The 17,955-nt window shown below is 47.3% G+C and overlaps 1 protein-coding gene across 1 annotated transcript in view; it reads left to right on the forward strand.

Annotated features, from left to right (window-relative positions):
- The window catches only part of NBL1 (NBL1, DAN family BMP antagonist), a 31,277-nt gene extending 15,197 nt beyond the window's left edge, over positions 1-16,080 (forward strand). The window contains exons 2-4 of the mRNA XM_066606365.1: positions 8,755-8,936; positions 11,533-11,644; positions 13,535-16,080. Of these exons, the coding sequence (XP_066462462.1) occupies positions 8,767-8,936; positions 11,533-11,644; positions 13,535-13,777 (525 nt within the window). The 5' untranslated portion in view covers positions 8,755-8,766 and the 3' untranslated portion in view covers positions 13,778-16,080. The remainder of the gene's footprint in view (positions 1-8,754; positions 8,937-11,532; positions 11,645-13,534) is intronic.
- Positions 16,081-17,955: the final 1,875 nt, after the last annotated feature.

The following is a 17,955-nucleotide window of genomic DNA, read 5'->3' on the forward strand; positions in this document are numbered from 1 at the left end:
AGATGTGATACGGGGGGCAAGGAGGCTCTAGTACCCTGTTGTATTGCCTCTAGCTTGGATACAAGATGTGATACGGGGGGAGGGGGGGCAAGGAGGCTCTAGTACCCTGTTGTACCACCTCTAGCTTGGATACAAGATGTGATATGGGTAGGCATGGAGGCTCTAGTACCCTGTTGTCCCGCCTCTAGCTTGGATACAAGATGTGATACGGGGGGCAAGGAGGCTCTAGTACCCTGTTGTATTGCCTCTAGCTTGGATACAAGATGTGATACGGGGGGAGGGGGGGCAAGGAGGCTCAAGTACCCTGTTGTACCCCCCTAGCTTGGGTACAAGAGGTGATATGGGGGGCATGGAGGCTCTAGTACCCTGTTGTACCGCCTCTAGCTTGGATACAAGATGTGATACGGGGGGCAAGGAGGCTCTAGTACCCTGTTGTATTGCCTCTAGCTTGGATACAAGATGTGATACGGGGGGAGGGGGGGTAAGGAGGCTCTAGTACCCTGTTGTACTACCTCTAGTTTGGATAAAAGTTGTGATTTTGGAAGGCATGGAGGCCCTAGTACCGTGTTGTATCACCTCTAGCTTGGATACAAGATGTGATACGGGCGGGCATGGAGGCTCTAGTACCCTGTTGTGCCACCTCTAGCTTGGATACAAGATGTGATACAGGCAGGCATGGAGGCTCTAGTACCCTGTTGTACCACCTCTAGCTTGGATACAAGATGTGATACGGGCAGGCATGGAGGCTCTAGTACCCTGTTGTAGTGCGTCTAGCTTAGATACAAGATGTGATACGGTCAGGCAATGAGTCATACAGGCTCTGTATGGTAACCTACGCCATATTGCTCTACATTTGCAGTAATTGAGCCTCTAGACTTTTAGGCTGTGGAAGTTGGCGTCCCAGATGGTCCCATATATGTTCTATTGGTGATACATCAGGCAACCGGGCAGCCATGGATGTGTGACAATGTTGTGGGGGCTTCCTGGGACCCCCTTGTGTGTGCGGCCGAGCATTATCCTGCTGGAAGCCGCCATGAGAGGAACACATGTGGCTGCAGGATGTCCTGAACATATCGCTGGGCTGTCATTGTCCCTCGTACCACCGCTGGTGTCGGAGTGATCGCCTGACTGTTATGGGGCTCTAATCAATATTGTGCATTGGGGTCCCGCAGCTCTACCTCCGCTGCTGCAGGGTCCCCCATGTTACTGGTCACCCAGCTTTCTACTTACTGGGATTTCTCGAGTCGGCCTGGCACTGTTAATGGGTTTTGCTTCTTAACTCCCCAGCAGAGATCTCGCTGCCCCATAAGAGTCTATAGGAAGCTGCTACTATTTCCCAGACTCCTCTAAGTTCAGAGTCGTCCCTCTCTAGGGGTCGCCAGTTGGAATTTGGGGTCCTGTAATTGGTGCCTGAGGGATGATGATGTCGATGTTTTTGGGCTCAGAGGCTCTTCGTACCTCATTAGTACAGATCTCATAGGAGAGGGGAGACTCCCAGCCGAGGATCAGGGATCATAGTCACAGGATTACGGGGGCTTCAGGGGCATGTGCAAGTAATTTACCAGTCAGGGAACGGAACTACTAGAGTCACAGTTATGGCCAGGGACCAAGGCCGCTTACTGCCACTGCCAGCCTTAGGGTAGAGGGCACCAGAAAAGAAATAATATATTATTCTGAAAGGCAGTCTGCAAGATAGCAGCCTACCCACAACTGAACTGTGGTGATATACGGTACCAGAACCAAGCTGAAACTAACTACATCACCAGAATCAAACTCATAAAAAAAGCATCAGAGCTAACCTCCGCACATAGATACAATAACAGAACCAAGCTTATAACATATGTACAACACCAGAACCAAGCTCATAGTGAAAATGACTCACCAGAACCAAGCTCAGTATATAAATACAAGAAGAAAACCAAGCTGACTACATAGATACACCAGAACAAGCTGACAACAAATACAGCACCAGAACCAACCTCATAGCATAAACAGTGCTCTAGAACAAAACTTAGTACATAAATACAACATAAACAAACTTCAGTACATGGAACCAAGCTCATAATATAAATGCAGCATCAGAACCAAATTAATTACATAAATACAGCACCAGAACCAAGCTCAGTACATAAATACAACACCAGAACCAAGTTTAGTACATAGATACAACACCAGAACCAAGCTCAGTACATAGATACAACACCAGAACCAAGCTCAGTACATAGATACAACACCAGAACCAAGCTCATTGCAAAAAATTGCCACAGAACCAAGATCATTACATAAATACAACATAAACAAATTCAGTACATGGATACAGCACCAGAACCAAACTCATAACGTTAATATCTCAGCAGAACCACACTCATACCATGAATAGTTCCCCAGAACCAAGCTAAGTACATAACTACAGCACCAGAACCAAGCTCATGACACGGATAAAGCACCAGAACCAAGCTCATGACATAAATAGAGAACCAGAGCCAAACTCATAACAGCAAATACAGCAACAGCACCAAGCCCATAACATAAAAATAGGTGGTTGTGTTTCGGTGGTGCTGTGGGCTGACAGCGGCGCCTCAGAATATCAGAGGGGAGGAGACAGAGCCAGGCTGAGTCATGTAGTTCCACAAGACGCTGTCACATGCAGGGAGATCATCTGGGGCGATTACCCCCAGCCTACATCTGCTTGGTGACCCCGCACAAACTGATGGCTGGCACCCTGCGTATCTGCACAGGTCACACATAGTTAGGCCGGACATGGCAGGCGCTAAATCCAATAGGAACACACAGAGAGGTGATGCAACTGCATAGGCTGCGGAGGCCGACAGGAGATCAGGTGTGACTGCAGGACGTATATCAGACCAGTCTGTATACACTACATCTCCCACAATGCACTACAGCGGAGCATTAAGGTCTTTTGAAAGGATTGTCCCCATTGCATGTCAAAAGAGCAGAGAGGCCCCTCTGTAATATACCGCACTCCGCTGCATTGCATTGTGGTAGATGTAGACCGCTGTATATTGTCTATGGTGTGAAAAATAAACTCCCAGAATGCAACATTGTCTTCGCAGACATAAGAGTAGTAGAGTGCAGCCTAACGAACCAAGATGAGCAGAATTGTGAATGCAGCTCTGGATGTGACTGGAGTATGAGGCAGGATATGACTTAGAGATGGCAATGATGACATAAAACCCCAGAGCTACCAGCAAACCAGCGGTTCTGTCAACTGTGACAAAAGAGCAGAATTGTAAACGCAGCTCTGGAAGTGATTAGAGAACATAACGTAACTTGAGTTCAGACCTCCTCTTTGCAGGTGGTGAGGAAGCTATTGTTCTGTGTTATCAGTCATTCCCTATGTGTCATCATATAATTGGGCACATGTACCATTCAGGGATTTGGAAAAGTCGGGTGACGAACTCTTTGAGACCGGTAATGGTGGCCATATTGGTTGTGACCCCACTTTCCCTGCAGCGGTCTCTTCATTAATGTGTCAGGTCCCTTTAAATCCAGTATGCAGACTCAGGAGGCCTGGACAGCCACAGCGGATCTGATTCTGCTGGGACTTGTAGTGCCTTTCCCCACACCTGGGTGTGCTGCGGACACTGAGGGGTTAAGCGGTGCGGTTGGTGGGGAGACATTGTAGATGGAGAGATATGAGGCCTTCATGTGCAGCCAAACTGAATTCCTCCCTGAGGCTGCGGGACATTCCTGCTCAGGGGGAGATGAGGCGTCTGCGCTGCATGTGAAGGTGATTGCAGACACACATCCCTCTGTCTACAGGAGGACAAATCACTGACCCCGGGGCCCCCAGGGCCACAGAGCAGGAACTGGAACCCATTACCATACACACAGCATCCAACACACCTGACACCTGCGAATCCTTCCAGCCCATGTGTGATACCAGCTGCTGAGCCGCGTATCTAATCCCACCATGTGTGATACCATTAACTGAGCCGTGTATCTAATCCCACCATGTATGATACCATCTGCTGAGCCGCGTATCTAATCCCACCATGTGTGATACCATCTGCTGAGCCGTGTATCTAATCCCACCATGTGTGATACCATTAACTGAGCCGTGTATCTAATCCCACCATGTGTGATACCATCTGCTGAGCCGTGTATCTAATCCTATCGTGTGATACCATCTGCTGAGCCGTGTATCTAATCCTGTCGTATGTGATACCATCTGCTGAGCCGCTGTATCTAATCCTATAATGTGTGATACTATCTGCTGAGCCGTGTATCTAATCCTACCATGTATGATACTATCTGCTGAGCCGTGTATCTAATCCTACCATGTGTGATACCATCTGCTGAGCTGTGTATCTAATCCTACCATGTGTGATACTATCTGCTGAGCCGCTGTATCTAATACTATCATGTGTGATACCATCTGCTGAGCCGCTGTATCTAATCCTACCATGTGTGATACCATCTGCTGAGCCACTGTATCTAATCCTACCATGTGTGATACCATCTGCTGAGCCGCTGTATCTAATCCTACCATGTGTGATACTATCTGCTGAGCCGTGTATCTAATCCTACAATGTGTAATACCATCTACTGAGCTGTGTATCTTATACTACCATGTGTGATACCATCTGCTGAGCCGTGTATCTAATCCTATCATGTGTGATACTGCCTGCTGAGCCGTGTATCTAATCCTATCATGTGTGATACTGTCTGCTGAGCTGCTGTAGCTAATCCTATCATGTGTGATACCATCTGCTGAGCTCCTGTATCTAATCCTATCATGTGTGATACCATCTGCTGAGCTCCTGTATCTAATCCTACCATGTGTGATACTGTCTGCTGAGCTCCTGTATCTAATCCTATCATGCGTGGTACTGCCTGCTGAGCTCCTGTATCTAATCCTATCATGTGTGATACCATCTGCTGAGCTCCTGTATCTAATCCTATCATGTGTGATACCATCTGCTGAGCCGCTGTATCTAATCCTATCATGTGTGATACTGTCTGCTGAGCTCCTGTATCTAATCCTATCATGTGTGATACTGTCTGCTGAGCCACTGTATCTAATCCTACCATGTGTGATACTGCCTGCTGAGCCGTGTATCTAATCCTACCATGTGTGATACCATCTGCTGAGCTCCTGTATCTAATCCTATCATGTGTGATACAATCTGCTGAGCTCCTGTATCTAATCCTACCATGTGTGATACTGTCTGCTGAGCTCCTGTATCTAATCCTATCATGCGTGGTACTGCCTGCTGAGCTCCTGTATCTAATCCTATCATGTGTGATACCATCTGCTGAGCTCCTGTATCTAATCCTATCATGTGTGATACCATCTGCTGAGCCGCTGTATCTAATCCTATCATGTGTGATACTGTCTGCTGAGCTCCTGTATCTAATCCTATCATGTGTGATACTGTCTGCTGAGCCACTGTATCTAATCCTACCATGTGTGATACTGCCTGCTGAGCCGTGTATCTAATCCTACCATGTGTGATACCATCTGCTGAGCTCCTGTATCTAATCCTACCATGTGTGATACCATCTGCTGAGCCGTGTATCTAATCCTATCATGTGTGATACCATCTGCTGAGCTCCTGTATCTAATCCTACCATGCGTGATACTGTCTGCTGCCTCATTGTATCTAATGACGTTGGTTCTTCTGCTGATGGCTTCGTTCTCTGCTCGTCCCGCCGCTCGTGTATCTCTGAATGCGCCGTTGTCTGCTCACAATGGCCGCGCCGTGATTATTATTCCGGACGGGCCGCGCCATTCTCTGTGCAGCACCTGGTACATTGTGGTCTGGAGACACAAACATCCTGAGATGGGCCGCGCTCCAGGGTCATGGAGTCCGTCTGCAGATGGAAACATCCCCCAGCTGCCGGGAACCTTCATCACACATTTATTTACATGTTACTGGGACTTCATGGCCCATCATCCCTCACACTGACTCACAGGAAGGGCCTGGGAAATGTCACAGCCGACTGCAAGCTCCTCCGCTATGTGTGCAGCGACTATAGCCCTGGTATAACATAAGCATTGTGTTCTTATATACAGCGTGCTGCTATAACCTGGATATAATTATATATGTCCAGCTGGTATAAGTTATACATCTCCTGTATATAGTGATAGGGAGCATGCTGGTATAACCTGGGCATAATTATATATGTCCAGCTGGTATAAGTTATACATCTCCTGTATATAGTGATAGGGAGCATGCTGGTATAACCTGGGTATAATTATATATGTCCAGCTGGTATAAGGTATACATCTCCTGTATATAGTGATAGGGAGCATGCTGGTATAACCTGGGCATAATTATATATGTACAGCTGGTATACGTTGTGCATCTCCTGAATATAGTGATATGGACCAGGCTGGTATAACCTGGGTATCTCCTGTATATAATTATATATGTGCAGCTGGTATAAGTTATACATCCTGTATATAGTGATATAGAGTATGCTGGTATAACCTGGGTATCTCCTGTATATAATTATATATGTACAGCTGGTATAAGTTATACATCTCCCTGTATATAGTGATATGGACCAGGCTGGTATAACCTGGGTATCTCCTGTATATAATTATATATGTACAGCTGGTATAAGTTATACATATCCCGTATATAGTGATATGGAGCATGCTGGTATAACCTGGGTATATTGTGTATTAAATTATATATGTACAGCTGGTATAAGTTATACATCTCCTGTATATAGTGATATGGAGCATGCTGGTATAACCTGGGGATCTCCTGTATATAATTATATATGTACAGCTAGTATAAGTTATACATCTCCTGTATATAGTGATATGGAGCATGCTGGTATAACCTGGGTATCTCCTGTATATAATTATATATGTACAGCTGGTATAAGTTATACATCTCTAGTATATAGTGATATGGACCATGCTGGTATAACCTGGGTATCTCCTGTATATAATTATATATGTACAGCTGGTATAAGTTATACATCTCTAGTATATAGTGATATGGACCATGCTGGTATAACCTGGGGATCTCCTGTAAATAATTATATATGTACAGCTGGTATAAGGTATACATCTCCCTGTATATAGTGATATGGAGCATGCTGGTATAACCCGGGGATCTCCTGTAAATAATTATATATGTAGAACTATTAAAAAGTGGGGATATTCTGGGTGTAAACGTCTTTTTCAGTGTAAACTATAATTAATAAGGTCCCATTAGAACTGACTATATCTTTATTTTCATCGATATCACCAGCAATACATTGTATATAGATTACATATGACCCTATACCTTGGGTGCTGATAGTGTGTTGAAGCTCCCACTCCCAGCATCAGGCTGTCAGCTCATGTAATGTAGTTCAGTGCAGTGAAGTGTAGAAAAACGCTTTCAGGTCACCTGGGGTCAGTGGTTTGGCTGGGGATTCCACTTCCTACAAGCGCTTAACATTATAGAATTATGAAACAAATTATAAGACAGAAATAAATGTAGAGCGACCTCTGCTGGACATTGTTGTAATTGCCACTAGAAACTGATATAAATCTTAAAAGAATAAAACTACTATTATACTGCCTCCTATGTACAAGAATATAACTACTATAATACTGCCCCCTACATACAATAATATAACTACTATAATACTGCCCCCTATGTAGAAGAATATAACTACTATAATACTGCCCCCTATGTACAAGAATATAACTACTATAATACTGCCCCCTATGTAGAAGAATATAACTACTATAATACTGCCCCTTTGTACAAGAATATAACTACTATAATACTGCCCCCTAGGTACAAGAATATAACTACTATAATACTGCCCCCTATGTACAAGAATATAACTACTATAATACTGCTCCCTATGTACAAGAATATAACTACTATAATACTGCCCCTACATACAATAATATAACTACTATAATACTGCCCCCTATGTACAAGAATATAACTACTATAATACTGCCCCCTATGTACAAGAATATAACTACTATAATACTGCCCCCTATGTACAAGAATACAACTACTATAATACTTTCTCCTATGTACAAGAATATAACTACTATAATACTGCCCCCTACATACAATAATATAACTACTATAATACTGCCCCCTATGTACAAGAATATAACTACTATAATACTGCCCCCTATGTACAAGAATATAACTACTATAATACTGCCCCCTATGTACAAGAATATAACTACTATAATACTGCCACTATGTACAAGAATATAACTACTATAACACTGCCCCTATGTACAAGAATATAACTACTATAATACTGCCCTTATGTACAAGAATATAACTACTATAATACTGCCCCCTATGTACAAGAATATAACTACTATAATACTGCCCCTATGTACAAGAATATAACTACTATAATACTGCCCCCTATGTACAAGAATATAACTACTATAATACTGCCCCCTATGTACAAGAATCTAACTACTATAATACTGCCCCCTATGTACAAGAATCTAACTACTATAATACTGCCCCCTGTGTACAAGAATATAACTACTATAATACTGCCCCCTGTGTACAAGAATATAACTACTATAATACTGCCCCCTACGTGCAAGAATATAACTACTATAATACTGCCCTCTATGTACAAGAATATAACTACTATAATGCTGCCCCCTATGTACAAGAATATAACTACTATAATACTGCCCGCTATGTACAAGAATATAACCACTGTAAGTGTACTGGTCCGATTGAGTTGTGTGATGATTCTTTCTTCTTCTCTCCTCTCGTATCACTCCAGTTCTAGGTGTCGATGATGGTCCGGTTTCTGATCGGCTTCCTGTTTCCGGTCTTCCTCTTCGGGGCTCCGCCTCCCATTAATAGGTTGGCACTTTTTCCTGATAAGAGCGCCTGGTGTGAGGCTAAAAACATAACACAGATTGTGGGGCACAGCGGCTGTGAGTCAAAGTCTATCCAGAATAGGTAAGTGACCCTGGTGGTTGATGTTTTGGAGAATACTGTAATGATGATAAACTTTTTTACATCAGTTATTATCCTTACGAACCTCATTATACAGACTCTGTTTAGGTGTGTTTAAGTCCGCCTGCACACCAGCCAGTGTCCCGTAACAGTGTCCTCACAGCACCACCAGCCAGTGCCCCCATAAGTGTCCTCACAACATCACCAGCCAGTGCCCCCATAAGTGTCCTCACAACATCACCGGCCAGTGCCCCCATAACAGAGTCCTCACAGCATCACCAGCCAGTGCTCCCATAACAGAGTCCTCACAGCATCACCAGCCAGTGCTCCCATAACAGAGTCCTCACAACATCACCAGCCTGTGCTCCCATAACAGCGTCCTCACAACATCACCAGCCTGTGCTCCCATAACAGCGTCCTCACAACATCACCAGCCAGTGCCCCCATAACAGGGTCCTCACATCATCACCAGCCAGTGCTCCCATAACAGCGTCCTCACATCATCACCAGCCTGTGCTCCCATAACAGCGTCCTCACAACATCACCAGCCTGTGCTCCCATAACAGTGTCCTCACAGCACCACCAGCCAGTGCCCCCATAAGTGTCCTCACAGCACCACCAGCCAGTGCCCCCATAAGTGTCCTCACAACATCACCAGCCAGTGCCCCCATAACAGTGTCCTCACAGCATAACCAGCCTGTGCTCCCATAACAGCGTCCTCACAACATCACCAGCCAGTGCCCCCATAACAGTGTCCTCACAGCATTACTAGCCAGTGCTCCCATAACAGTGTCCTCACAGCATCACCGGCCAGTGCCCCCATAACAGTGTCCTCACAGCATCACCAGCCAGTGCTCCCATAACAGTGTTCTCACATCATCACCAGCCAGTGCTCACATAACAGCGTCCTCACATCATCACCAGCCTGTGCTCCCATAACAGCGTCCTCACAACATCACCAGCCAGTGCCCCCATTACAGTGTCCTCACAGCATCACCAGCCAGTGCTCCCATAACAGCGTCCTCACATCATCACCAGCCAGTGCTCCCATAACAGTGTCCTCACAGCATCACCAGCCAGTGCTCCTATAACAGTGTCCTCACAACATCATCAGCCAGTGCTCCCATAACAGTGTCCTCACAGCATCACCAGCCAGTGCTCCCATAACAGTGTCCTCACAGCATCACCAGCCAGTGCTCCCATAACAGTGTCCTCACAGCATCACCGGCCAGTGCCCCCATAACAGTGTCCTCACAGCATCACCAGCCAGTGCTCCCATAACAGTGTCCTCACAGCATCACCAGCCAGTGCTCCCATAACAGTGTCCTCACAACATCACCGGCCAGTGCCCCCATAACAGTGTCCTCACAGCATCACCAGCCAGTGCTCCCATAACAGTGTCCTCACAGCATCACCAGCCAGTGCTCCCATAACAGTGTCCTCACAGCATCACCAGCCAGTGCTCCCATAACAGAGTCCTCACAGCATCACCAGCCAGTGCTCCCATAACAGTGTCCTCACAGCATTACCAGCCAGTGCTCCCATAACAGTGTCCTCACAATAGCACCAGCCAGTGCTCCCATAACAGTGTCCTCACAATAGCACCAGCCAGTGCTCCCATAACAGTGTCCCCACAACATCACCAGCCAGTGCTCCCATAACAGTGTCCTCACAGCATCACCAGCCAGTGCCCCCATAACAGTGTCCTCACAACATCACCAGCCAGTGCTCCCATAACAGCGTCCTCACAACATCACCAGCCAGTGCCCCCATAACAGGGTCCTCACATCATCACCAGCCAGTGCCCTCATAACAGTGTTCTTACAGCATCACCAGCCAGTGCCCCCATAACAGTGTCCTCACAATAGCACCAGCCAGTGCTCCCATAACAGTGTCCCCACAACATCACCAGCCAGTGCCCCCATAACAGTGTCCTCACAGCACCACCAGCCAGTGCCCCCATAACAGTGTCCTCACAGCACCACCAGCCAGTGCCCCCATAACAGTGTCCTCACAGCACCACCAGCCAGTGCCCCCATAAGTGTCCTCACAACATCACCAGCCAGTGCCCCCATAACAGTGTCCTCACAACATCACCAGCCAGTGCTCCTATAACAGTGTCCTCACAACATCACCAGCCAGTGCCCCCATAACAGTGTCCTCACAACATCACCAGCCAGTGCTCCTATAACAGTGTCCTCACATCATCATCAGCCAGTGCTCCCATAACAGTGTCCTCACATCATCATCAGCCAGTGCCCCCATAACAGTGTCCTTGCATCATCACCAGCCAGTGCCCCCATAACAGAGTCCTCACAACATCACCAGCCAATGACCCAATAAGTGTCCTCATAACATTACTAGCTAGTGCTCCATAACAGTGTCCTCCTTTACCAGTCCCAGTGTCCTAATAACAGTACCAACCTAAGTGCCCTCATAACAGTGGCCCGCTGTACACTAGCAGGTAACTTTCTTACTATGCTTGTCACTGTAAAGCAATCTGTGACTGCTGACTATGCAGGGCTGTGCTGCCCCTCTCAGAGTGTCCCGCTTGGTTGTAGATGGATTTTGTCACCACTTTTGCTCTTTTTGCTTCCAGGGCCTGCCTGGGTCAGTGCTTCAGTTACAGCGTCCCAAACACGTTTCCTCAATCAACCGAGTCTCTGGTGCACTGCGACTCGTGTATGCCGGCCAAGTCCATGTGGGATGTGGTGAGTATCTCATACTACACTCTGTAATAACAAGGTGACCGGGCTCAGGACCCCCTACAGACCACCAGTAGAGAGGAGCATCTGACCAGACTGTTAGGGGGTGTTGGGACCAGTGGATGTGTGAGGGCACACAAGGTGACCGGGCTCAGGACCCCCTACAGACCACCAGTAGAGGGGAGCGTCGGATCATCTGACAAGCACCAGCAGCTCTAACAGTTTCATTGTCCGCCATCCAGAGACAGGGGGCGCCATTGTTACATTCCTGTCTGTCGGAACCATTTCCAGGCACTGTTTGCAATGATGTCATGAGTGATGAAACTAGATGCTACAGAGGGGAGCTGGGTTGTCGTTAGTGACGAATCCAGGTTTAGTTTGGGCGCTGACTACATCTGTGTTTGTGTCCAGAGACCTTGGGGTGAGCACCTACATCCTGCCTTTGCTGTGGAGCTGCACATTTCCCCCTGCTGATGTGATGGTCTGGGGGGCCATTGCATATGACAGTCAGTCACCCCTAGTAGTGGTAGGAGGGACAATGACAGCTCAGCGATATGTTCAGGACATCCGGCAGCCACATGTGTTTCTCTCATGGCGGCTTCCAAGAGGCACATCTTGTATCCAAGCTAGAAGTGGTACAACAGGATACTAGAGCCTCCATGCCCACCTGTATCACATCTTGTATCCAAGCTAGAGGCAGTACAACAGGGTACTAGAGCCTCCATGCCCCCCGTATCACATCTTGTATCCAAGCTAGAGGCGGTACAACAGGGTACTAGAGCCTCCATGCCTGCCTGTATCACATCTTGTATCCAAGCTAGAGGCGGTACAACAGGGTACTAGAGCCTCTATGCCTGCCTGTATCACATCTTGTATCCAAGCTAGAGGCGGTACTTATAACAACGTTACAATCACAGAGAACGTTTCATCCAGCAACTTCTAGGGGAGGGAGGGGACTGACAGCGAGTGTGTGTAAGACCAACAGAGTAAATCCAAATAGCAGTCCCAGATTACGTCCCAATGTGGTCCATCTGGACGCCGTCCTACATGGTGCCCGGCAGCTCTAGCGAGGAGACCTCCAGAGCACATTTGTGAAATCCACCACCAATTTGATGAATAAAAAAACTTTAAAAACCAATAGTGACGGCACCGGTTGGCCTCATCTCCAACGTGTTCACAGCGCTCATGATTTAGAGCGGTCACACTGGATACGCTTAGGGATAGGGAAAAAACTGAATCCAGGACAAGAAACTAAAATCTGGATATCCTCTTAAGGCTGGGTTCACACAGGGCGGATTTCCCATGGAAATTCCGTCCGGAATTTTGCCGTTGCAAATCCCCCTGCGGCCGCTAATCCCGGGATTAGCCAGCCATGTGGACGTGATTTCTCAGAAATCTCGTCTATACGGGACGGCAAATCCGCCGCGGCGCGGATTCGCCTGCCGCAGCATGTTCATTTTTTTTTACTACTTTTGCTGCTGCCACGCTCTCCTCTATGGGACCGCCGGCCGCAGCGGTAGAGTAAACGGCCAGGCCGCTTCAAAACCCGCGGCTAAGAGCGCTTCTCCCGGCGGAAATCTCGTGGTTTTTCGCTGCCCTCAAACCGCGAGATTTCTGCCGGGAATCCGCCCAGTGTGAACTCAGCGCAAGAGTCAACTCTGAGATGTTAGGGAAATCCCCAACCGGCTCCAGAGGAGGTCAAGATCCCTCCAATGTCAGAAGGTGACCAATAGGGGGATTCCTGTTCACGGCGTTCAGCCTCTATGGACAGTCATGTCCCATAGGGAGGTATTGGGCAGGGACGGGGAGTGGTAATAACTATTTAGAGGGGTTCCATCAGCAGGACCCCCACCATGATCAGCTCTTTCCAATGCCTCCGTTTGTGTTTTGGGACAGGTCACGCTGGAGTGTCCAGGAAACGAGGAGGTGCCGCGGGTGGACAAGCTGGTGGAGAAGATTCTGCGTTGCAGCTGTCAGGCATGTGGCAAGGAACTGAGCCAGGAGGGAGCCATGTTTAACGTATACCTGCACACAGCCGAGGAGACGCCATCTCCTGCCGAGAACATCGGACGACACCAGCACCAACAGGAGGAGGAGTCTCCACCTACCGCTCAGCGGGATGGAGAGAGTGAGGAGTAACGGGGGGTCCAAGCCCCAAAGACTTGTCTCCCCCTACAGGCCACTGACACCCCAATGCTGCACCCCCTCCAGAGAATAGGCCTGGGGCCTCCGCATGGACTAAAGATCTTCACTCCAACCATCCACTGACTCCTCCACATCTCTCACTGGTTTGCAGCCCAAGTGCGAAGATGCCAAACCTTTGATCTACAGCATGTGTTGATCCTGAGCTGGTGCATCTTATACGCTAGTCACATCCGGAGCTGCATTCATAATTCTGCTTTCCTGTTATTTCTTGGGTGCATAGCATATTGTGGTGCATTCTGGGTGATGTAATAAAATATATAGCCTTCACAATCCAATGCAGAGTGCAATCAGTTAGGGGGGGGTGTCAGCATAGTGTGGACTGATAAGTGCTAACCAGCAGAATGCTGCTCTGGATGTGAGTGGAGTAGAAGATCAGTGCAAGATAAATATATCAAAATGACTGACCAGCATATGCTGTTGTTAATTACAACCGGGTCCGTAAAGTCTTCACTCTTTTCACTTTATGTTACATTTTATTATGTTGTGGTCTTGTGTATATGAACAATATGTATATGTAGTCGGTGCCCCATGATGACAGTGGGAACAAAATGGCAGGAATTTACCATTTTGCATTGACATAAGTATTCACACCCCGCACTCAGTTCTTAGTTGAAGCCCCTTGGGTATGGTGCCACAAGGTTTGCACACCTGGATTTGGGTATCTTCTCCCTGAGGTCCCTTGTGCTCTAGATCATAGTTACATAGTATGCAAGGCTGAATAAAGACAAGTGTCCATCCAGTTTCCACCCCCCTTGTTGATCCGGAGGAAGGCAAAAAACAGATCAGGTTTCCATCTTCTCTGTACTTGGCTCTATTTAGCTTTCCATCCACCCTGACCGGTTTCCCCCTCCCCCAGCACGATGCTCCAGCACCAGGCTTCCCTGTAGGGATTGGGCCGGTGATGAGCAGCGCCTGGTTTCCTCCACACAGAACACTTAGAATTGATGCCAAATTTGGTTCCATCAGAGCAGAGAATCTTGTTTCTCGCAGTCTGAGGTCCTTTAGATGCTTTTTGGTAACTTCAGGCGGCTTTCATGTCTCTTACCGAGGAGGCTTCTTTCTGGCCGCTCTGCCATAAAGCCCAGATTGGTGGAGGTTGCAGTGATGGTCGACCTTCTGGAAGGTTCTCCCATCTGCACAGGATCTTTGGAGCTCAGCCAGAGTGACCGTTGGGTTCTTGGTCGCCTCTCTCACCAAGGTCCTTCTCCCCTGATGACTTAGTTTGGTGGGGCGGCGGCTCTAGGAAGAGTCCTGGTTGTTCTTCCATGTAACAATCATGGAGGCCGCTGGGCTCTTGGGAACTTTCAGGGCAGCAGAAATGTTTTGCAGGTTCACCAGATCTGAGCCTCCACACAATCCTGTCTCTGAGCTCTACAGCTCTTTCATCATCATGGCTTGGTTTGGCTCTGATCTGCATTGTGAGCGGTGAGACCTCATATACAGCTGTGTGTCTTTTATGTTCAGTCTACTGAATTTACCCCAGGTGACTCCAGTTCAGGTGCAGAGACATCTCAGAGATGATCAAGAGTAACGGGAGCCCCAGAGCTAAATATCAAGTGTCCTACCGAGGGGCGTGAAGACTTATGTCAATGTGAGATGTTAGTTTATACAAAGATTTCTACCATCCTGCTCCCACTTCATCATTATAGGGCACTGAGGGCAGATTGATGGGGAAAACATGACTTTTTAAAAAAAAATTTGTACAAGGCCACAACATGACAAAATGTTGCAAAGATCTGCAGACTTTCCAGACAGACTGTATAAGCCTATTCAGAGGCAGAGCTCCGCACCCCCATATGTTATCATTGCTTTGTCTGTTTTACCCAATCCGCTGTGGTTCGATTAGGAATTCAGTGCACAATTATTATTCCGTGACTCTAGACAGCCGTGTGGTTTACATTGCACTTTGACACTGATGAGAGCGTCTTAGCACCAATTCATGGTCTCCTACATGACGACCATTAATGACAGCCCTTGCAGTGCCCATCGGGGTTGTCACTCAGCGGTCCACAGACTTTACACCATATAAATCTTTTTTGTTTTGCAGAGTTGCAGTATGTGTCAGTCTTCACTGGCATTTTTTTTGCATTCTATTCCTGAAATGAGAATCTCAGGATGACCAGGGCTACAGATCCCGCTCACTTAGAAGAGTGCAGATTGTGCTGCAGCATGGATTTGTCAGAGATGTAATAAAGTGGAATGTAAATTGTATGAAGAATATATTCTTGTGATCACCATCAGGTACTGCAGTCTATTCTATGGCAGGAAGTGTAACAAGCTAGGTAGGAGGCCAGTGTCAGTGAATGATGGGGGACAAGATGGTATGTGGTGGGCTCTGCTCCTGGGGACAGGGTTGTGGTGCAGGTGCCTCAGGAGTCAGGAAGACATTCTAGTACAGAGTGTCATTCAATACTGTCAATCTCCAAAGTTTCAGTTTAGGAGACGGTGACTGGAGATACCGCTGTCTACAACAAAATCCTGCAACATTGTATCTGGCACCTTCCTCAGACTCATCAATAAGACTGCTGATAACTTTCCCCGGACCCGCTGTCTGCACTTATTGCTACTCCTCATGATTCTTCCTGAAGGTTCTGGAACTGTACAAGAGTTTATAAAAACTTTTGTGGTCCTCCAGCAGCCGAGGGGAAGAACTAATCCATAATACCGAGTAACTGAGGCTGTTCTGTCCTTCTATATAATACTGTCTGACCCTCCAGTCACCAACTCCGATATAGACATCAATTCAGCCCATACAAGGAGGAGATCAAAAAATATGAGACCATCACAATGTGTAAAACACATATTTATCCCATTCTCCAATAGCAAGATTCACACCCACTAGTGACGATTCTGGGTTACTACACAAATAGTCAGGAAGGTGTCGTCTTCGCTTCATCACCTGCTCATTTCTGTTCTTTTCCGTGGCTGTGAATGAAATGTGGCTCCTCCTGCTGGCAGTAAATAGGAACTGCATGTACCTGCATTCATGTGCTTGTGATATTCTCCATGGTGCTGTCACTTTATCATCCGTATACACACACATCGGTCTGGACACGTGTAAAGGCTGAGCACGAAATATAGTCGGCCTCATGCAGCAAAGTTGTGTACAACAAAAGTAAATCCCAAAGCAACCAATCAGAGATCAGCTTTCATTTTACCAGCGCAGGTTAAGAAATGAAAGCTGTATTGTGATTGGTTGCTATGGGAACAAGGACAGTTGCAGTTCTAGACAGTTTTGATAAATGAGGCTTTTGTATATAGGATCCTGAGAGTTTATATTAAAGAGGATTGTAGAGAGATTCTGGAATATTCCGTCTTTAATTGCAATAACCATTCCAAAACCCCTCGCAGGTTAAACCAACACCTGATTATTCAACCACCTCGTGAACGCTTTGCTTTATTTATCTTGCAACAATCCTTTATACTACAATCACATCCAGAGCTGCATGCAAAATTCTGCTGGTTTTACAGAGTGAAGTTTGTCTGCTGCTCCCTGGTGGTCTCAGGATCACCATATGGTAGTGCATTATGGGAGAAGTCTGAAGATGGCGCATCTACAACTCCTATAATACACTGCAGTACTCCGTGCCTATGAGAGCTACATTTAGAATGCTGGCTTTCTATTAGCTCTCAGGCTGTAGGACCCCACACCTCACTACTGCCCCCTGCAGAGCATATTCAGTGGGGAGTCTGTCAGCCTGGCATAGGGTACCTTCACATGGGATGGAATATTCCGCTGTCAAAAAGCGCAGCTCTACGGCCGGCTTCACACGGGGCGTATTCCCGTCGGAAATCCCGCGGTTTGGCCGCAGCCGAAACCGCGAGATTTCCGATGGGAGAACCGCCGCAGAAAAACCCGTGGCGGCTTTAAAGCGGCCCGGCCGCTCGCTTTTCTGCCGCGGCCGGCGCTCCCATAGAGGCGAGCGCGGCCGCGGCGGAAAGAAAAGATAAACAGACATGCTGCATATTCTGGAACTGCAGCCGCGGTTTCAGCCGGACTTACTGCGGGGGTTTAGCCGTCCCGTGTGGATGAGATATCTGAGAAATCTCGTTCACATGGCTGGCTAATCCCGAGATTAGCGGCCGCGGGCGGATTTGCCGCGGCGAAATTC

This window comes from Eleutherodactylus coqui, chromosome 6, assembly GCF_035609145.1.
Source record: "Eleutherodactylus coqui strain aEleCoq1 chromosome 6, aEleCoq1.hap1, whole genome shotgun sequence".
Taxonomy (NCBI): Eukaryota; Metazoa; Chordata; class Amphibia; order Anura; family Eleutherodactylidae; genus Eleutherodactylus; species Eleutherodactylus coqui.